Source organism: Theobroma cacao, chromosome 1, assembly GCF_053813885.1.
Source record: "Theobroma cacao isolate CCN51 chromosome 1, ASM5381388v1, whole genome shotgun sequence".
Lineage (NCBI taxonomy): Eukaryota > Viridiplantae > Streptophyta > Magnoliopsida > Malvales > Malvaceae > Theobroma > Theobroma cacao.
In genome coordinates, this window is record NC_142639.1 from 42,525,754 (window position 1) to 42,545,846 (window position 20,093).

A 20,093-nucleotide genomic window follows, 5' to 3' on the forward strand; every position below is an offset into this window, starting at 1 on the left:
TCAAAGGAACAAGTAAAGTAGCAGAGAATTCTACAAAGTTGGGAGTAAAATCCAAACCTGCTTAATCCAATAATAATAATAATATATAAACAATTGCAAGTCTTAGCTATGCAGATAGATGTTTGAGTTTTCTGCATGCATAAATAATTGGAATTTGAAATTGAGTTGGCCATTTTTCGAGGGTTGAAACACAACCAAATGTAGAGAAGCAAACTTTATGACAAAAATGAGATCAGTATCACGTGTTAATTAGAGATTTTGTGCTTATTTGTAATGTTTATCATGTCTTGTATCTTCAATCTATGGCTGTTGGATATGTAATCTTGTTCCATTTTTCAAAAAGAAAAATTGAATTGCCCATTTGTGAAGTTTTATCAGTTTTACCTCTTACTAGTTTGTGGAAATGATGTGATAGATTTTATTCAAAATCTCATTGAGGCAAGGCATGCAGCTCGAACTTGTTTTATTATTATTCTTAATATAACATTCCTTTTAAGGGTAATTCTATGTTATTATAATCCATTTAGTTAACTTGTGATTGTATTTTTTTGGGGGAAATCTAATTTGCATTTCAATTATAACTTATGTACATATATATATATTGTCTCTATTTGGCATTGCTAACAATTTATGCCTAAATTAAAATTTTATATCTCAGCCTTAATTCTCTATTTATCATAAAATCTAGAATAAATTAACTTTAATAATTTTAACTAAACTAAAGGTAATTCTAAACTTGCATCCAAGCATTTGGTTCATAGGTTGGTGCATGATTTCTTACCTAAAAAGCTTTTGCTACGGAAAGAACAAAAGAAAAGACCATGTTAATTCAAGATTTCTATTTAAGTTGTAATTTTGATTTGACTATTTTCAATGCTTACAACAATCATAATATTATTTCGTTTTAAGCATCAACTTGAAACAATATCTTTAATTTGATTTATTGATTTAGATTTTCGATTTTAACTTTATCTAATCGTTTTTAACTGAAATTTTTTATCTAAATTGTGCCCAACTTTTTAATATCAACTGGCTAGATTACTTGGTAAAGATAAAACTTTTTCTATTTTTTTTTGGATGCATGGTGCTAGTTGGGACAGTGGGATTGTTGAACTTAAGCGTCCAATTGAAGTTGGAACAGGCCTTACCATCGTAGCTCAAAAAAACTCATGGGCTACGGAAAAAATGGGCCGAGCTAGACATGGTGAAATCTTTGATCTCTTAAGCCGCCGCTGACAACCGGGAAAAGGGTAGTTAATCTGCAGGATTCTCACCCTTCTCTCCCTGTAGTTTGCAGTCTGCCTTGTCCAGGGAAAACAGTAGGAGGTGGAGTTTAAACTATGGCTTTGGCATACAGCATTTCCCAAAGCCTTGTCTACAAGTGCAAGCCTCTAGAAGCAGTGAAAATCAAGCTATCTTCAGAGGCAGATGAAAGAAAACAAAGTAAAATGGTATCTGAAATCCAAGCAAAGAAGCGATGCTTGAGGTGCAAAACCCTTTACCTGGACACAGATAATTCCCCTACTGCATGCTCCTTCCACGGCCATGCCACTGGTATGTTAAATTCTTATCATTCATCTTATGAATTGGTGATAAATCTCTGTCATACATAGGTTTACAAACTAGGATTACGATAACAAAATAAGAAACTGTTTTTGTCTAAATATCATCCCAGATTATGCAAACTAGGATTACGAAAGAGGTTATTGCATTCCAAAGTGCGTAAAATGAGAGCCAAAGCAAGCAAGTCGTCTGAAATGTCTGAGACCGTCCGGGATTAATAAGGGCAAGAATTCTTCTTTTTTTCTTTTTTGGGTGGGTGTAGGTCTAGAGAAGAGAGAGATGAACCAATCAATAATGGATAGAGGATGCAGTTACTGGGTTAGCTTATGCTTTTGCTTTTACTTTTTGTTATTCCCCCTTTAATCAAAACGATGCTGAATGGTGATGGGAGAGGCAGAAAAAGTAGCTCTATGAATTGTGAGACATACTTATTGCCAGTTCTCGAGAAGTGAAAGAACTGAACTTTAGAACAACAGAGTCATGGTTTTGGAGGTAACTCTCTTTCAAACATATCTTTCCGAAGCAGAATTTAACAGGTTTTTCATTTTTTAGCTGCGGATTAAATTTACATGAACACTCTGTTTGAATGATTTTTGTTCTGAGAGCAGGGGATACGGTAGGAACAATCATTCCAGGTTCATTACACAAATGGAGTGTCTTGGAATCAATTATATTGTACATAAGCTTCGTTGATGAGAAAGGAAGAAACTGAATAGAACTTGATCTTCAATGAGTTTACTCTAGAAATCCAATGGAAAATTTCATATGAATCTCTTAAATCCCAGTTAAAAGCCATCAAAACGTTTCTAGAATGCCACCATTTGAATGATGCTGGTAGACCTTTAGATGGCAGCACAGAATCACTATCTCTCATGCCTGTCATCTATAGTTTTGCCACTTGCTGATTGCTTTGATTGTGTGTATGAGTGAGGTGATTAATTTGCAAAGCAGAGAGTTACTCAAGCAATGCCATTCCCATTCCCTAAAGCTTAGAGTCATTGCAGGAGAGAAAGGATTTTTTGCATTGGCTCCTCCACACCAAGGGATCGATGGAGACTGGACTGACCGCTCTGGAGTCATTGTGTACAAATGGAATGAAAAGAATGATAGACCAAACACTGGACGTGCCAATTGGAAGAAAAGATGGAGCTGCTGTCAAGAGTATGATGAAAATGCACCACCTTGTAGCCGTGGGTGGCATGTCTCATATGATGATGGCTTCACTTTGTATTAGATATCATTATTTTTAATATAATACCACATTGTAAATTCAACAGCATTTCAACTCGTGACAACTAGTGCTTGTGCTACTGCTCTGCATCTCATTGTTGGTAGCGCCCAGATTTTGGTTTTGATAGAATTAACTTGTGGAGATGGACCTTCTTCCTGCTTGTTATGTTCATCTTAGCTACATTGAGTTTTAAAATGACAGACCACCTTTGATGTACTGTTATTAGAGCAGATGTTCAATTCTTTCTTAGCCGTGCATAGCGCTGCCCTCTCAAGATTGCATGTCAGAATCAGTTGATCCACTGTTCTCACCATTTCAACAATAGCTAGAAAAGGTTTTCAGAATTGTTTTTGTACTGAAGCAACAGAAAATCAGCAGAAGATTTGTGTCAACACTAAGCAGAGCATCAAGGAAGAAAACCTTTTTCTTTCTGCTACAAAAATAAGTCAACTTTTTAATGTTTCTCAACCCTTTGCAACAAGATTGATAGGAGGACCTTCACTTCCAACAGCTTCAATCGAGCTGGTGTATGCTCATGGATGCTAAATTCATTCAAGTCTCATCTTTCATTAGAAACTCCATTGAATCAATATCACCCAAAAGCAAACGAGATTGTAGATATAGAAATGGAAATGCTCACTTAGCTTCTTCAAAATCAAGCTCGAGTAACAAGAGAAGGACCTGCACTTAACATGACACGAGAAAAAAAGAAAAAAAGAAAACATGCTCAAAATTGTCCAACAGTCTTAAAGGAGTCATGAATGTGCCTTAAGGTGTCCTCATCGCGTTTCCACTCTGGCGCTGGTGCATTAACGAAATGAGCGTAAAGCTTGTTCTTTGCGCAAGTAACGGCTATCAAACTATGCTTGCCGATCCCATCGATCTCGTACACATAATAAATCTGTCCATTTTCGTCCTTCTTCTCCTCAGAGACGAAGCTGTCAGCCCCAGCAATCAAATCCTGCAACTCCACGTCAGATAAAGCTAAGTTGTTCAAGACCACGTCTTTCGGAGCTAACTGTCTGAACCCAGCGAGGAACGTTAAGTACTCCCTCTCCTGTCTTTTTTTCGGATTGTAGAACTCGCTGTCGGTTCCATTGGTACCCTTTTCGACCTTGGAAACTAAACGTTCTTTCCAGCCGTCAGGGACGTCGTAGACGTACTCGGCGGAGGCTTTCTTGTCGGAGTTGCCGCCATAGCCCCCGTAGTTGGCGGCGCTGGCAGCGGTGCCGTAGTAGAGGTGGTATGTTGAGGGTTGAGCGGCGATGGAGGGAGGGGAGACTAGGAGTGTGGTAGTGGCTAATGTGGTGGTCAGAGCAGTGGCTAGTGGTTTGGTGGAGAAGAGTGAAGGCGAAGGCGAAGGCGGAGGCGGCTTCGCCGGTGGGATTTTGGCTGTGGAGGATGAGAGGATGGATGAAGGAGAGGATAGGGTGGCCATGGGAATTGTGGACATTGGTGGTTGTGGTTTCGTGTTTATAGTTTTCCTTATCCGTATCACTCCATCATATTTTTCCTTCTTTAATTTTTAAAAATTATTTTCTCTTTTATTTGATAAGACAAACATTAAAAGGCATCATTTAATTAAATATGGTATTACAAGCCTATAACATTAATCATATCTCACGATTAATATTTGATATATTATCATTTAATTATTAAATAGTATTTTATAAATTTATAAAATTTATATTTTTAAATTTATTATATTAATAAAAAATAATAAATTTTGTAAGTTATTAATGAATCAAATGTTAATAATAATAGCACATAGAAATATAAACTCATGTATATATATAATATATATATTAAAGCTGTAATTTTGAAAATTAATTTAAATAAGATCCAAAAAAAAGCATTAAATAAAAATAAAACATATAATTAGCGGCAGGCCTCACCCTCTCTTTAGTTTGTTACAATTGCGCGGCTGCCCATCCTAAATCCTAAAACTAAAAAGGAATCAGGGGCTATTTCCGTAATTAAATCCTCAATCCTTGGGCCCTTTGTACGGAAAGCTGACCGCCAAAAAAACCCTAGCTATGTATGTTGGTTACAAAATCGAGACTCTGAAAAGACCCCGTCAATTTCGCTGCTCCCTTTCTGTCAAATTGAAATTTGAAATTTGAAAATAATTTCTCTAGTTTCTTTGATTCTTTCGCTGAAACAATTTTCATACGCCATGCCTAAGAGGTGATCTTTCAATCCTTCGTTTCTTTTCTAATGAGTTTATGATTATCTATTTATTCTGTTTGAATTCATTTCGTCAATTATCTTTTCCGATCAAATTTGATTTATGTCTTTGATGATCATTATATAGTTTATGATCTTGATAATCCTGTTCTTTTGAGGCTTGAATTCGATGGAGCTTGACTTTTTGTCTATTTGTTATCAACTTCTGTTTCTTTGCTGAGAAAATCTTGGCAAGGTCTTTATCGTTAGCTGTTGAAATAGACGACAGTCAAATCAGCAATCTTTATCTCAGGGCCGATATTAAAGATACTCGAAAGACAATTTTATGAGGAGCGTATTAATATTAGTAATAGTTCTGAATATTTTGAATGAAATGGTAGAAAATGTTTGTTTTGTTGGTTGTTTCTTTAAGCCTCTATGTGTGAATGAAACTGAATAATGAACTGTTTGGTTTGTTAGTTTCTTTTGCTTTGCACTTAAATGTTGCCAAATATGTCTTGCAATTACTGATTTTTGGGAATTGTAGGTTAATTACTTATTTCTATGTCTCAAAATCTGGCTGTCTCACCAATAGCCGTGTTTCTCCTGGCTTCCATACTTTCTGTGATGATGTCTGGTTGTGGACTTCAGGTTTTGTAACTTTTAATTTTCTTATTATTCCAGGGTTCTTTGTAAGTTCTTTGCTCATGGAGCATGCCTCAAAGGGGAGCATTGTGAATTTTCCCATGATTGGAAGGATCCACCAAATAATGTAGGAAGTTTTCGCTTGACGTCTCTGTTCTCCATTTATCAATTGGGAATACTTCTTCCTTACCTTATTACTTGGTCATTGCAGATTTGCACATACTATCAGAAAGGAATTTGCTCTTATGGTAGTCGGTGCAGATATGAACATGTTAGGGCTTCTCAATCCGATTTATCTGCTTCATCTTCGTCAACAGTGCTTCGTCAATCTCTGATCTCAGATTCTGTTCCTCTAGGTCCTTCTTTAACGACAACATTTGGTGGGTCAGTTGTGCATCCATCTGCTTCTGCTGAGTTTCCTGGTTCAAGTAGAGCTTTTCTTCCTCCCACCAAGCAAGCATGGAATTTGGAATCTGAGCATCAGGCTTTATCAGATAATCGTGATTTTGTGGAGCCTAGGAGAGTTAATCCAGCTGAACGATCCATCTGCTCGTTTGCTGCAGCTGGTAATTGTCCCCGTGGAGAAAAATGCGCTCATATTCATGGAGACTTGTGTGCCACCTGTGGAAAACATTGTTTGCATCCTTTCAGACCTCAGGAAAGAGAGGAACATATTAAAATGTGTGAGAAAAAGCAAAAACACCTTGAGGCATTGAAACGTAGTCAAGAAATAGAGTGCAGTGTGTGCCTGGATCGTGTTCTCTCAAAGCCCACAGCAGCTGAAAGAAAGTTTGGGTTGCTCTCCGAGTGTGATCATCCATTCTGCATATCATGTATTAGAAATTGGCGTAGCAGTTCCCCTTCCTCTGGAATGGATGTCAATACGGCCCTGAGGACTTGCCCTATCTGCCGCAAGCTATCATACTTTGTCATTCCAAGTGTCATTTGGTATTGCACTCCAGAAGAAAAGCAGGAAATTGTAGATAGCTACAAGGCAAAATTGAGGTGATTTCACTCAGTTTCAATGTTCTTACATTTCCTGCTTACATGCATTACGATTTTATGTAAGTTCCCAACATTATATATATAATGGAAGGATTGTTTGTATGATCTGTAATATCTATTTTATGGTGAGGTAAATTCAGTGGTGGATCTTGACATTTGGTTTTGGGGGGCCAACTAAAACTATACTTTTCTTTTTCATAATATGTATCCTATATTTTACTAATACTAGTATTTGCTGTCACTAATGTTGCATGTGAAAATTTGTTTTTGTTTTTATAAATTTTAGCATAACAATTATATTATAATACAGATAATTTTTTAAAGTGTGAAATTTGAATTATAAGTAACTGAAATTTTATACCATTAATCTATAATATATTCAATAGTATTAGAATTAAGGAAAATACTTTTTTATTAAAAATCTGTTGTTTTTAAAAAGAAATTTTGGCGTATAATGTTTTTATGATTTGATGAGTACAAGTGATTTTAGAGAATACTGAACTTAAGATCTGTAAATTTGTGAGGCAGTTTTGTTTTTGTAACTAATAAATTTATTTTTATATTGTTTTTTCCTTCCTTTCAGGTCAATAGATTGCAAGCACTTCAACTTTGGAAATGGGAACTGCCCTTTTGGGACTAGTTGTTTTTACAAGGTAACAAATTCTCTTATTTGAAGAGCTTTGTTTACGAAATTAATTTCATTTTATTCTTATTCTTAACAACGTTTGACAAACACAAGTTTTGATCCTAATTTTCTTGAGTAAAGTGCTGCTCATAGAGGGTAAGAGGAACAAAGATGAGAGGCAGTGGGTGATATGGGGCAAAACTAACTGGTAATGCAGAGATGATAATCATAGTTGAGATGTGGACTGAGTGGGTGTAGGGAAAGATTGTAATTCAGCAAATCTAACACTGTACGAGGAGTGATCATCGGAGAGAAGGCTAATGATGATAATTTAAGATATTTTTTTAGGATTTAAAGGTAGTTTGGTTATATGGCCTTTATTTCCCCACACCCTCACTCTCTCTCTTTTTTTCTGCCACAGAGACATGCATCAGAAGAGCTGTAGCAAATACAGAATGCTTTAAGATTTTATTTTCCCAAGAACTAAGTTTGAGTTTTGTTTTAATAGATATTTATACGTGAAGATTTTGCTTTTGATAATCAAAAGAACATAAATGCAAGATCCAGAAAAGCAGTGCGGTAGTACTTTGTGATGTATTTCAGTTACTAATTTTGTAAGCCAGGAACCCAATAGGAAGACAGAATCTCTTTAATACCTTTCAGCCAAAATTACGTCTTTTTGTTTTTATATTGATTGTGTCATTCTTGAAATCATTCTGCTGCAAGAGTTAATGAAGAATATTGTTTCTCTTGCTTCTCAAATAGCACTTTCTAGTTTTATCTGGTCGATTGCAAGCGATTATTCATCTATTATCAATTTTAGGTTGCTTTTTGGCTCCATTAATTTTTAGCCAAGAGGTGTCTCTTATTTTGCTTTCTAGAGCATAATGTTTTGGAACAATGTCTTGATATATTATGTTTAGGGATTCATATACTTATCCTGTGTTTCTTCCATCTTCTGTATGTGTTCCTACCTTCTTTTTTTTTTTGGAGGGGGGGGGGGGGGGGGGGGGGGTTGCGGAGGGGGTGTGGGGGAGAGGTGGTGGGTTGATGTCTTATGTCACAGTGCCATTTCCTTGGCAGTCTTTAGGATTTGATGGTGTTTATGGAGATGCTCAAAATCGCTTATCCTGTATTCTGTCCTCGGTATTTTGTACCTTCATATGTCATTTACTTTAATCGTAGAGAGTGTTAGTTTTTATGATTCCTTTAATGGATACACTTGTGTTGTCTTCCAGCATACAGTCAAGCCAGGCTCCTATGTATGGAAATACCACAGGCCTCCTCCTCGCAGATTCAATTTTATGGATATGGACGCAATATTTGATGTCTTCGAGCAGTTAATTGCAGAAGATGAAATGGATATTTTTGATGCTGAAGATTTTGAATATGATGATTTAACACCTTTGGAGATGGCCTTTCTATTAATGCAGCAAGATTTTGAATCAAGTGACTCCTCAAGTGATGAGGAGAATTTTCTCTTTTAAGTTTAAAATTTTAGTTGTTATGCTCCACCCTTCTGCTGGAAATTTTGAAGTGCGGTCATCTTGGTGTTTTGATAGGCTGCCACCTTTTTTATCTGGGAGAAGATGGATCTTGGAGTTTGTTAACTTGGTCATTGAAGATTGTGTCATGTTAAGACTTATGACATTGTTCATTATGATTGAAATCTAGATTAAGTTATTAGAGTTTGAGTTACTTTTCCTCTTGGTTTGCGTTAGTGTGAGGCCTTCAATGTGGTGTATATTTATGTGTAAAGGTCTTGCCTTGGTTTCAGTCCTGGTTTTTATAAATGTTGTCTCCTAGTGGTGCATGTGTATGTTCCAGAAAAAAAAACCAGGGAAAGACACATGCCAATTTTTCATGGTAAAACAAATGTTCTTTGGACCGAATGGAAGGATGTATGGAGTCATACAGTGTGAACAATGGGCTTTAACAATGACATCTTTCTCCTTTTAGCGTCCTTGTTTGCAGTATGTGTCACCCAAATATGATTGAAGATTGTCTATTCCAATGTTAGCCCTGCATTTGTTTACATTCTCCTCATGTTGTGCTTTCAATACGGGCAAAATTTTGTCTAGTGTATGTTCATGGATGTTCTGTATTTGTAGCATGCATATCGAGATGGTCGTTTGGAGGAAGTAGTTCTGCGCCATCTTGGAGCTGAAGATGGGCACACCATCATAGCTAAGAATATTAGGTATTCTCCTAGCTGTTTTTGTTCTTTTGCTTTTGTTTGACTTGGCTTATAGTAGTGTTGGGTTTTGCTAATGAGTTGCTCTAAGGACACTTTTAAAGTTACCATATTAAGTAATATTTTGAAACAATGCATTGGAATTCAATATGGTAATTGTTAATTACTGCATTTAATGCAAGAATATACTACAAATAGTCTCTTGACTCTCCTTAGAGCGTGCTCTTAGAGCACTTGTTAGCAAAATTTCGTAGTTGTTTTCTCTTTTCATTGTTTTTAACTAACTTGAAGTTGTTTTCAGGTTATCAGACTATCTTAGCGACCTGCACATTGGGTGAATGTTCACAATATTTATTACAGTGTGAGTTCCAACTTTCAAGCTTTGACTCCAATTTTCTTATTCTCACCTAACATATCTGATACAGATGCTTAGATACATGAGTTGTACATCTGAGTATCGGTTGGCTCCCTCTCCCATTTGTCTAGTTATCATTTGTGGTAGAAATCAAAGTCTTGATTGTTGTAAGGCACTTACTATATCTGATAGTCATTGTGAATTTTCCATTTTTGCTCCAATATTACCCTATTTGTTTCCGAGATGTTTTTGTTTATTCTAAAATACTTCCATGTATGCAGGATATCTAAATAATGCAAGGACCTATATGCAGCTTTGGTGAAAAAGTTTTTCTTCAGTTTCGAGTGTTGCACTCCATTTCAAAAAGGTAATGTGTATCAATCTTTGGTGCGTATGGTAGTTTTTTCTTGTACTTCCATATCTGTAGTTGTAACCATCTGTTTAACCAAATGCAGGATTGCTTGTAGGAGAAACCAACTGAGCTTGGAATCATGGGGCATGCTGGGTTATGCAATAAACTGCATCTTGTATTGATGAAGTATACATTTTGCAGAAAACGCTGATTGATGAAAAAGTATTTGTTGAAGGTTTGGAAACTATAGTAGCCAATGGCGGTTAAATTTGAATAATGGATGCGCCAGTGGCAGTGTCTATGCTGCGTGCATGCATGCTTCCCTAATCAGTGAAACACGTAACAACTGTATATTGGGTTTTGCTGTGATTCTCTGGCAGAGCCAGAGATGTATACAGCAGCATTCTTGAGGTTTTTGTGTTGAAATATCAGTTTCTCTGCTGGATTGTACTCGATCCTGTAAGATTCTGGATAGTGTGCACACATGGTTGTGGAATATGAATATGAGCATTACATTATCCTCTCTGCGAGATTTCCTCATGGTCTTTGGGTAAATCATAATTGTTGCCTGCATTTTTAATTTACGTGAACCTTGTCACCCCCGCCTCACCGGCAGCGTAGCTGTTCGTGCGAGCTGTATTTCATAACCACGACACCATGATCCATCTTCAAGGCCAATAAAATAAAACTGATGGCTGAAGCTGCGAATTATCCAGTTTGGTGTCACCGTATGTACAGGTTAATTTATAAAATATTGTTGGTTTTGACGCATTGAATTTTACGATTTTATTTTTTATAAAAATATTTTTATGCATTTTAATATAACACTTAAATACTCGTATATATTCTTAACACGAAACCAATGTAAGATACACGAACCCTTTTTATTTTAAAGATGATGACATCGGTGTTGGTGGTCAGACAGCAAGACATTCAGAGGCAGTAGACAAAATCAAAGGAAAAGGAGGGTACAGCTAGAAATTAAAATAACGAATTAACAATATAATCTCTCTGTAACTTTAAGTAATACAAATGTGTGTACATACATAAATCACCAAAAATTATAACAATACATATATTAATCCATGATGAGGATCTCTTTATTCTTCTACTGTCTAAATAAATGAGATATATAGAAAACAAATCCCCAACTCATCGAAAAGAAGCTCTCGACTCCCAATGAAAAAATGTATGTGTAAGAATCCCATCTACCAAAACATATAAACAAACCCAATGCCCTCAGCCCCGGCCGGCCTGAGGAGAAAGCAGATACAGTTCCATGCTTAATTTATGTAATTACTGCCTCAAAAGAGCAAGCGCAGACAACAAGAGAGAGGAGCATATGGCAGCCCCAGACATCCCAAGAGAATAGGCGGCTCCCTTGTCCATGGATGGGGATGGTGCTGGCGCAGCCCCAAAATCTTGAGCTGAAGCCATGGCAGATAACATTGCAATCACAAGAACAGCAGCGAATGCTTTGGAAGCAGCCATTGTCAGAAGATATATCTGTATCTCTTTGAGCAAACACCCGAAACACTGGCAAAAGAAAAGACAACTCCCAACACTTTGTGATATTTGATTTTGATGTTAAGGAGGGAGGTATTTATAAGGTGGAAAAAGCGTGTGGACCCCTCAGAAAACGTGGACAGCTGGTGGCGGGAAGGGGCCACGTGGACAGTTCAAGTCCGTGAAGAAAACGGCTGGTGGTTGGGATTGGCGGTCAAACTTTCACATTTTTTCTTTTTCTTCGTTGATACGTTGGTTTCTTATGGATTTATGGTAAGAGGATGAAGTTTGGTTCAAAGCTGGTAAGCTACCCTGCCAGGCCAGGCCATGTCGTCTTTTTCGGGTCATCTTGACGTCAAAGTGAAAATGGGAAAAAGTCTTAAACAATACCAAAGAGAAAAAGAAAGCAAAGTTGGTGGGTGGCATTAATGGTGGCCCAGTCATGAACCCCCATGTGCTTCACCAAGATGGAAATGACTGTTTTCTCATGTCATGTTGTCCGTCTCTGAGAATACTATAGAACTTCTTTTTTGCTTTTCTCTTCTTTGCGGTTGTGAGTGACCTACTATTTTCTTTGGGTCACCCTGGGAACTTTAAAATGGGCTTTAGCAAATTCCACCATGACCCTAAATTACTAGACCCGGTTTCCAGGTCCAGAGGTCAGGGTACTTGGGCAATGGGCTACGCTAGTAAAAACTATTGCCTCAAATGGTGCAGTCCAAAAACCATCATGGCATTGGCATGCATGCGTGTACAATAAACGTTGTTTGCAGGCCTAAAAAGTGAAGAGTCCTACTCCTAGTATATGATTTGTTGCTGAGCTGAGACATGGTGATCTGTGAGATGACTGATGAGACTGGAGAGAAATGCTCCGGAAGATATGGCAGTGGTCGTTTGTACCTGATAGAGCTGATAGGTGGCACCTGCATGTGCCTGTATGTATTATACTTATTTATACACCAAGATTGTCGAGCAGACAGCAACAGCAACAGACCCCTGATATATAATATCTGACATGTTTGACACTACTTTGTATAGGGCAAATTATTGTGGTTCTTGATAAATGGACACTGCAAGTTGTACTGTTTTTTGCCATTATGGAAACCAGGTGGAGCCCTAAAGGTATAAAGATAATATGGTACGTAGTACTACATGTTTTGCATGGAGATGAACGCAGGGTAGCCAACTAGCCATAGAACTAGATATCGCCTTATTAACAGATAACAAGAAACTGATGGAATCCAAGGCTCCCGGCTATTAAATGCCAGTATACCCTCGGCTGTCGGTGGGTTTCCTCCAAATCAAATCAAAGCTTCCAGTACTGCTATAGGCTATAACATAAGTCATAAACGAAACTTTGTTTAGCCCAAAAAAACTCAATAACAAAATACATGCAGCATCTACCAGATATTATGCAATTCAACCTTTCTTTGAAGGGCATTAAACTTTTTCCTGGCAACTTAAAGCAGTAAAGAAACTTGCTTAGAAGGAGAAATTAGGAGGAAACAGCTGAAAAGTTGGGTTTTTTAGGTTGACATATGGAATCCTAACAGAAGAAAGCATTAATCATTTGATGAGCTCGAGACCATGGGTGAAGAAAGATGTAAAAGCATCCATTTTAGCCTTGGGCAAAGCTAAGCCAACCTCAATACCGCCTTTCACATCTCTGCTTTCGGTGAACGAAATGGCATTGGCTTTATCATTTGAAATTTCCTCTATTTTCTTAGGCCTCCCCCACCCGAAATCAGTGTCATAGAAATCCAGTTTCGGGGACCCGGTAACCATAACATGGGACTCTGATTCATAAAAGACCGCCCAATCTGATATCCAAGTTTCTGCCCCTGCAAGAACTCCGTCGTCCAATTCCTTGACTCTGTTTCCGATCATATTTGCTGCAACGATAATGCCATCCTCTCCGCAAAGCTCCCGTTGAATCGCCATTGTTCGAGCAAAGGCGATGCAGTTACCAAAATAAGTAGTTGGTACAGGATAGTCTAACCGGGTAATACCACCCGCATTGAAGCCGAAGTAACTTGGATTCTTACCAAATAATTTCCCATTAACTTTCTCTTGTGCTTTTATCAAACAAATCCAAACAAAAGCACAAGTTAAATTAGAAGGGGTTAAATAGGGAGGTTGGGGATTGTTCTTCAGCTTACATTGAGTAACAATCCATTGTTTAATCTTCTCCATATCACCAGGACACATAAGGAAAGTGGCTCGAACCATGTCAGAGTCAGACAAATTAGTCACCCGAGTGTCAACACCTATGGCCATCTCTTGAGAAGATTTTCTGTTGCTCCAATCGTTCAAGAAAATCGACTCGAGCCCGCAAGTATCTTTAACGACCGTCCGGTCATAAAAGGGCAGTGACTTGATTAAGAAAGAAGGGTCTCTGAAAAGCGATGCCCATGTCTTGATGAAGCTGTTGAAAGTCCTGCCATCAGCAACCACATGATGATATGCAAATCCTATGCATATGCCAGAATTAGAGAAAATGGTGATTTGTGCGGCAAGTAAGGGGATTTCGTGTTTGCTTTCGGATGCCCTGCTTGGTAACTGAGGGAGTAGTGGATAAAACTCGTTAACGCATCGCTGATGATTTCCAGAGAAGTGAAAGAAATCTCCGTCAGATTCAGCAACCACCAAGGAGACGTAGTTACCTTCATTGTAAACAATTAGAGGTTTGAATGGATCCGGTGGCCACACGAGGCTGCCAGCCAAAGCAAAGAAGTGTTGTAGCGTGAGGGAGAGGGAGTGTACGAGAGTCGGAAGAGTGGTGGATAAAAAGTGATTAGTAGGGAAAGGATACTTGTAGAAGAAGAGAGGTTGGCTTGCAGAGAAGCAAAGCCAAGGTATGTCGAAGAAAGTTAGAGGAAGAGAGGTTGGTGGGGCTGAATTTGGTGGTGGAGAAACATGGTAGCGAGCAACAACTTCTACTGTGGAAGGTCGTTTAGCCATGTGGGGGTGACGAATTCGCTACTGATGGAGAGGATGATGGATTTGCTTGATTTCCTAGCTAGCAGGCCTATTAAAGAAAATGATGAAAATAGTCATACACTACTAGCTGCATGAGACTTGTGCTACTAGAAGAATTATTCAAGTTTATGATTACTAATATTTGTGGACTGAACTGAAGACTGATGCAGATATTTGAGAGACGCTACAGTCGCCATGTGAAGGAATAAGATTATAAGAAGCGATCTACTTCTCCTTGAACCAATAAACCATGCAACAAACAAGATAGTTTGTAGTATCTATACTAGTAATTGTCATGTATAAGTGATAACTAGTAAGTTCAATCATTCTTAAAATGGACAGAATCTAACATCCTTAATTAGCTAGCAGTCTCAATGATTAGCTATATATAATATATAGTTTTTAAGAGTAAAGTGTAAGGAATTACTTTCTCATAACTTAGTCATGAAATACTGCTAGTAGTTAATTGCTGAAGTCACTTCTAAACTCTTTTCATTTGTGCTTTCTTTTGCAGTTGCAAGTATGGCTTGATGGAGCATGGAACTGATACGTATATATATCCGAGAGAAAGGGCTGGGCCACCAACCCAAACCCCTTAAGCCCAGAATTTTCGAGTCAGGAGCTGGCAAGAACCATTAAAGCAAGGCCAGCCATTCTGTTGCCTGAATAGTGAATACTACTTTAACATTATTTTTATTGGATTTTGAATTACTATTTCTTGAAGTTCGTAACCATTTTTTGTTCCGATTCACCACCTACCTCCCCATTCTTAATTTCTTTAAATTTTGAATTTGGAAAGATTCCTTATTGCCAAATGCTTTTCCCGATTTCTTGGTATTTATTTATTCATTTATTTTTCCTGAAACATGGTTCACGTTTCTTTGGTTTTGATGATTGAAATTATTGCAGCGGGTGTCCACCTCACAAAAGTTCTGATGACGCTTTAATTATTGATGCCTTGAACTTTCAAAAAGGTTATAAGTATTACAATAGAATACCGTGTGATACTTTCGCTATAACTACAATGACAGCAGCTGCTTGTAATCAGGAAGAAGCATCAGAAACAGCTGGACGTTACGCACACGGAAAAACTTAATTTTCAAAGATATAGGAACAAAGCGATGCAAACATGCATTGGACTTTCATTTGCAAATCGGAGACTCAAGTGAGCTGACAAGTAAAAGACTAGCAATACCCACATTTTTCAACAGATTCTTGACTTATTCCTGCCTCCTACAACTCAACACCTCATCCAATTTCTTGCCCTCCTAATTCAGATAACTTCATTTGGCGTTGACAGGGTGACATCAAACCCAAGATATTGTATCAAGCAACTTTGTGGTGCAGAGCAATTTGGATCATGTGGTGTTGAAATACTAGGGTTATAAGAGACGAGGGCCAACCTCCACCTACCCCAAGTATTTGTTTTATTCGTTCCCAAAAGCAAAGCTCGTGCAGTGGTCCATGAAACTTTTTCTCCGCATTATTCTACATTTTAGCTTTGAGACCTTGATCGAAGAGAGAGGTAAACGTATCCATTTGGGGCTTTGGAAGAGCTAATCCCACTTCAATCCCACCTCTCTCACATCTGCTCTCAGTAAGTGAAATGGCTCCGCATTGATCAATTGAAATCTCCTCTATTTTGTTAGGCCTCCCCCACCCAAAATCTGTCTCGTACAGATGCACCTTAGGCGACCCTACTACCATCATATGGGGCTCAGACCTGTAAAAGACCTCCCAGTCCGAAATCCACCTTTCAGCTTCCCCGAGTAATGCTTTGTCCAACTTCTTAACCGTGTCTCCTATGGCTTTAGCAGCCAAAATGATGCCGTTTTCTCCCATTAAGTCTCCCCTTGTAGCCTCGCACCTGCCGAATCCAACACAATTGCCAAAGTATGTAGATGGAACACGACAGTCGAAACGGCTTAGACCGCCCGCATTAAACCCCAAATAACTTGGATAATCATTAGGACACTTGTCAGCCACCCCCTCGTTGCAAGCAGCTTTCATCAAACAACCCCAAACAAAAGCACATGTTACAACATAAGGAGATAAATGAACGGGCTCTCGCAGATTTTTCTTCTTGCATTCGGTAACAATCCATCGTTTGATTTTCTCCATTTCTGTCAACCCCATCACGAATGTGGCTCTAACCTTATTTGAAAACTCTGCTTTGCTTTTGGTAACTATAACCATTTCATGTTCTGCAGACTTTTTCTTCCTCCATTCTTTCAAGAAAATCGCCTCAAGACCATGCTTGTCAATTACCAACGTCCGATCATAAGATGGCATGGCCGTGATCAAGAAAGAAGAATCTTTATGGAATGATGCCCATGTCTTGATGAAATTGTCGAACGTCCTTCCATCAGCGGCCACATGGTGATAAGCAAGTCCTATGCACAAACCAGAATTCGGAAATACTGTGACTTTTACTGCAAGCAAAGGTAGTGCTTCGTTTTCGTCATCACTTGACTGCAGGCTGCGTTCTAGCGAAGGTACAAGTGGATGGAACTCTTCGACATCTCGAGGACGATCGCCTGATATATAATGAAAATCAGCATTAGACTCGGCAAAAGTTAATGAAACAAAGCTGTGTTTTTCGTTGTAAACAATCTTGGGACGGTTTGACTTAGAGTCCAAGACGAGGTGGCCGGCGAAAGGAAAGAAGTGTTGGAGAGTAAGAGAAAGAGATTGCTTGAGGGTTGGGAGAGTAGCCGACAAAAAGTGAGAAGTAGAGTAAGGGTATGGATAGAAGAAGAGAGGTTGGGTTGGAGCAAAGAAGAGCCATGGTACGTCAAAGAAAGTTAAGGGGATCAGGGAAGTTTGCGGATTAACTGAATCCGGTGGTGGAGAAACTTGGCAATGCTCTAGAATCTTCACTCTCAGGTCTTTAGCCATGGGCGTGGGATAAACTAAAGAAAGAGATACAGACAGAGAGGGAGAGGGAGAGACAGAACAGAGGAGATGTGATTCTGACTGAGTCGCTTGTGTGTGAACAGGTATAATACACAGAAAATAATGTAATTTACATTGTGGGTTGGTGTGGCTCCACACCAATACTAAACTTCGATTATAGTAATAAAAAAGAAATAGAGAGAGAAAGATTAGAACCCATTGGTCTAAATCTTTTTTACACCCAAGTTTACTGAAGCACAAGGGCCCCGAGGAGCAAATCTTGAAAGAAAAGGAATTTTGTAGTTCAAAATGTACTTTGTCAAGTTTCAAGGGTGAATATATTACACTGCATAAAAGAATCAAACTAATTATTTATATGTGAGAAATTATGAAGAGGCATATCATCCCAAGTGGGATTTCGAATAACTTTCATTTAGAAGCATAAATTCATGCGTCGTTTCTTCTATTTGGGTTGTAGGTGTAGCTCCAACACCTGTCATCAGGGAGCTGGTTGGCATAAATTTGGGTTGCCTTGTGATTTCTACCGCCAGACTCGCTCCAGGCAAAGGGCTTTTTCTTTCTTTCCTGTCCGCATAAAAAGACCGAACAACTAGTTGGCGTAAAATAGGATGGAAATGAAACAGTAATTTGCTAATACAGATTGGTTTTGCACTATAAATACCATTCACCCCCCACCCACATTCTTCAGTCGGCTGCAAAACTCCAGTTCCAAGGCGTGTTTTGGTGAATAATATTAATTGCCCCGTTTGTTATTCAGGGTTTTAAATTACTCGCCAACACGCCAAGAAATGGAGATGAAGAAGGTTGCCTGCGCTGTCCTCTTTGCTGCCGCCTCAATGAGCGCGGTGATGGCTGAGGTTGCCGCTCCTGCCCCTGCCCCTGCCCCAACCAGCGATGCCTCCGCTAGCTTGCCAGTTGTTGGATCAGTTGTTGGTGCCTCAGTTGTGTCACTCCTCGCCTATTTCTTGCACTAAGCTTCAGGAAAAAAAAATAACAAAAATAATAAAAAAGGAAAGAAGTGCACATATGAAGGAAGAAAGATCAGAAACGTTCTGTTTTAGAAAAGAGAAATAAGAATAAGATTGATCGATGACAATCAAGTTTTTATTTTCTTTTTGAGAATCTCTCATCTTTTTTTTTTTTCCATTCCTTTGTCTGTAAAGTGAATAATCTTTTACACCCAATGCAATAAAAGAGCCTTCTGGTGCATTTGCATTTTACTCTTACATGCTTTTGGTTTCGTGAATGGTTTCTCAGTTCCAAGCAACGTATATGGTCATCATTACTTGGCAAAGTGTTTCCCAATTAGATATTGGTAAGAAAGAAAACACAAGTGGATTTGATGGAATCATAATCCCACCAGCGTATCCGATAACGTTAACCTGCCAAATTTCAGTGATCTGCTGACGCTTCAGTCCAATCAAAACTAAAGTTTCACAGAGACGACAGGCCCCCCGCCCCTATGAATGCGGAGCATGTGCTCTTCCTCTTTGCACCCTCCACTTTTTACCTCTAACTTATTCGAAACAACGTGGCATCCGCTTCATTCTACATGAATGACAGCCTGCAGCCGGGCCGACTAATTCTCACGCCACATGTAAACCATGCACTAGGCCTTCGTTTTAGACCCACCAACCACAAAGTTCCATACTTGTTCTAAAAATCCTTGTCCTTTCACCTTTGCAATCTTCTCAACTGCACTGCGATATGGCTTCCCTGAAGGATTCCCTTGTTGTAGCTGTTGTGCTTGTAGCAATTGTATGCTCAAAAATCACAGTGACTGCTGCTGAGGATGAGATAGCTCCCTCTCCGGCAATTGAAACTGGAACAGGCTGCGCTGCGTTTGCATCTGTTGCGGGTGTAGGGTCTTGTGTTTTGTTTTATGTAATTCATGTTTTAATGCATTAGGGATTAGGATCTTGTTCTTGTTGCTAGACATATATATCGGGCGACTTCTATTTGTATTGCCTTATTACAATGGCGCTATGCTCTGTGTGTGTAATTTAATGAGTATCTGAGTGTATTCTGGGTCTTTGATTATGGGCACAGGAAAATAATATTCATCCGAGTAAAGGGAGATAAAAAAGTGCTTTAGCATATGTTTATTATGTTGTGCTCATCTTTGAACCCTTTTGTTTGTATAGTCATGAACTTGCCTTTTGTTTTTGCTTGCTGGGACCATATTGTGTGCTGTTTGTAAAGGTGAAATCCCAGGTCTTCTTTTTTGCTTTGATGTCCTGATGGGCCTTTTCTTCGTTGCCTTTCATGGTGTTTCTGGAAGATGTGCTGTTTTTTGATTAAGGTCATATCATCTTTTTTCAGCCTTTTGGACGTTGCTTTTGCTCTTATTTGGGGAACCCTTTAATTCCTCATTGATTAATGGAAGTTATCTCTTAATTTAAAAAAAAAAAAAAAAAAAAGGAGAACACGGGTGACTTGTCCAAGAGCAGCATTACTAGGCTATTGTCAGGGTACTGACAAACATGCAAGGTAATGCTCTTGTTTCATTCAACCTTAATTTCTACTGAAAGTAAGTTTTGATTCCTAACTAGGGAA

The 20,093-nt window shown here is 38.6% G+C and overlaps 6 protein-coding genes across 7 annotated transcripts; 3 read left to right on the forward strand and 3 right to left on the reverse strand.

Annotated features, from left to right (window-relative positions):
- Window positions 1-1,224: 1,224 nt before the first annotated feature.
- Window positions 1,225-3,010, forward strand: LOC18614636 (uncharacterized). The gene is made up of 2 exons (XM_007052482.3): window positions 1,225-1,554; window positions 2,568-3,010. The coding sequence occupies exons 1-2, from the start codon at window positions 1,341-1,343 to the stop codon at window positions 2,795-2,797; spliced, it is 444 nt and encodes a 147-aa protein (XP_007052544.1). The 5' UTR covers window positions 1,225-1,340; the 3' UTR covers window positions 2,798-3,010.
- Window positions 3,011-3,413: 403 nt separating this feature from the next.
- Window positions 3,414-4,278, reverse strand: LOC18614637 (thylakoid lumenal protein (Mog1/PsbP/DUF1795-like photosystem II reaction center PsbP family protein)). Its single transcript, XM_007052483.3, has one exon. It carries the CDS (start codon window positions 4,245-4,247, stop codon window positions 3,522-3,524), a length of 726 nt encoding a protein of 241 aa, XP_007052545.2. The 5' UTR covers window positions 4,248-4,278; the 3' UTR covers window positions 3,414-3,521.
- A 560-nt stretch (window positions 4,279-4,838) lies between these two features.
- Window positions 4,839-10,654, forward strand: LOC18614638 (zinc finger (CCCH-type/C3HC4-type RING finger) family protein). Of its 2 annotated transcripts, XM_007052485.3 has the most exons (8): window positions 4,839-4,981; window positions 5,645-5,732; window positions 5,817-6,610; window positions 7,194-7,263; window positions 9,347-9,435; window positions 9,731-9,790; window positions 10,066-10,151; window positions 10,240-10,654. In XM_007052485.3, exons 1-6 carry the CDS (start codon window positions 4,971-4,973, stop codon window positions 9,765-9,767), a joined length of 1,089 nt encoding a protein of 362 aa, XP_007052547.3. In that variant the 5' UTR covers window positions 4,839-4,970; the 3' UTR covers window positions 9,768-9,790; window positions 10,066-10,151; window positions 10,240-10,654. The 2 variants fall into 2 exon arrangements, with proteins under 2 accessions (XP_007052547.3, XP_017981872.2); XM_018126383.2 differs by lacking the exons at window positions 9,347-9,435; window positions 9,731-9,790; window positions 10,066-10,151; window positions 10,240-10,654 and adding an exon at window positions 8,474-8,933.
- A 2,169-nt stretch (window positions 10,655-12,823) lies between these two features.
- On the reverse strand, window positions 12,824-14,867 carry LOC18614639 (anthocyanin 5-aromatic acyltransferase-like). The gene is made up of 2 exons (XM_018126379.2): window positions 13,287-14,867; window positions 12,824-12,973 (listed from the first exon to the last, which is right to left on the reverse strand). Exons 1-2 carry the CDS (start codon window positions 14,601-14,603, stop codon window positions 12,944-12,946), a joined length of 1,347 nt encoding a protein of 448 aa, XP_017981868.2. The 5' UTR covers window positions 14,604-14,867; the 3' UTR covers window positions 12,824-12,943.
- An 862-nt stretch (window positions 14,868-15,729) lies between these two features.
- Window positions 15,730-18,315, reverse strand: LOC18614640 (anthocyanin 5-aromatic acyltransferase-like). Its single transcript, XM_007052488.3, has 3 exons — window positions 18,199-18,315; window positions 18,010-18,101; window positions 15,730-17,158 (listed from the first exon to the last, which is right to left on the reverse strand). Exons 1-3 carry the CDS (start codon window positions 18,216-18,218, stop codon window positions 16,110-16,112), a joined length of 1,161 nt encoding a protein of 386 aa, XP_007052550.3. The 5' UTR covers window positions 18,219-18,315; the 3' UTR covers window positions 15,730-16,109.
- Window positions 18,316-18,325: 10 nt separating this feature from the next.
- Window positions 18,326-19,636, forward strand: LOC108662582 (arabinogalactan protein 23-like). Its single transcript, XM_088802844.1, has one exon. The coding sequence runs from the start codon at window positions 18,326-18,328 to the stop codon at window positions 18,509-18,511; it is 186 nt and encodes a 61-aa protein (XP_088658970.1). The 3' UTR covers window positions 18,512-19,636.
- Window positions 19,637-20,093: the final 457 nt, after the last annotated feature.

Excerpts from the sequence above, each read along its gene's own strand:
- LOC18614638 (XM_018126383.2), top strand. Across the intron at positions 5,733-5,816 it reads GGAAGGATCCACCAAATAAT|ATTTGCACATACTATCAGAA; the intron begins GTAGGAAGTTTT and ends TGGTCATTGCAG. Across the intron at positions 7,264-8,473 it reads GGACTAGTTGTTTTTACAAG|CATACAGTCAAGCCAGGCTC; the intron begins GTAACAAATTCT and ends GTTGTCTTCCAG.
- LOC18614639 (XM_018126379.2), bottom strand. The coding sequence starts at position 14,603 with ATGGCTAAACGACCTTCCACAGTAGAAGTTGTTGCTCGCTACCATGTT. Across the intron at positions 12,974-13,286 it reads ATGTGAAAGGCGGTATTGAG|CCTATAGCAGTACTGGAAGC; the intron begins GTTGGCTTAGCT and ends CTTATGTTATAG.
- LOC18614640 (XM_007052488.3), bottom strand. The coding sequence starts at position 18,218 with ATGTGGGTGGGGGGTGAATG. Across the intron at positions 18,102-18,198 it reads ATGTGGGTGGGGGGTGAATG|GAAAGAAAGAAAAAGCCCTT; the intron begins GTATTTATAGTG and ends TTATGCGGACAG. Across the intron at positions 17,159-18,009 it reads AACCAGCTCCCTGATGACAG|GCGATCGTCCTCGAGATGTC; the intron begins GTGTTGGAGCTA and ends ATTATATATCAG.
- LOC108662582 (XM_088802844.1), top strand. The coding sequence starts at position 18,326 with ATGGAGATGAAGAAGGTTGCCTGCGCTGTCCTCTTTGCTGCCGCCTCA.
- LOC18614636 (XM_007052482.3), top strand. The coding sequence starts at position 1,341 with ATGGCTTTGGCATACAGCATTTCCCAAAGCCTTGTCTACAAGTGCAAG. Across the intron at positions 1,555-2,567 it reads CTTCCACGGCCATGCCACTG|GAGAGAAAGGATTTTTTGCA; the intron begins GTATGTTAAATT and ends GAGTCATTGCAG.
- LOC18614637 (XM_007052483.3), bottom strand. The coding sequence starts at position 4,247 with ATGTCCACAATTCCCATGGCCACCCTATCCTCTCCTTCATCCATCCTC.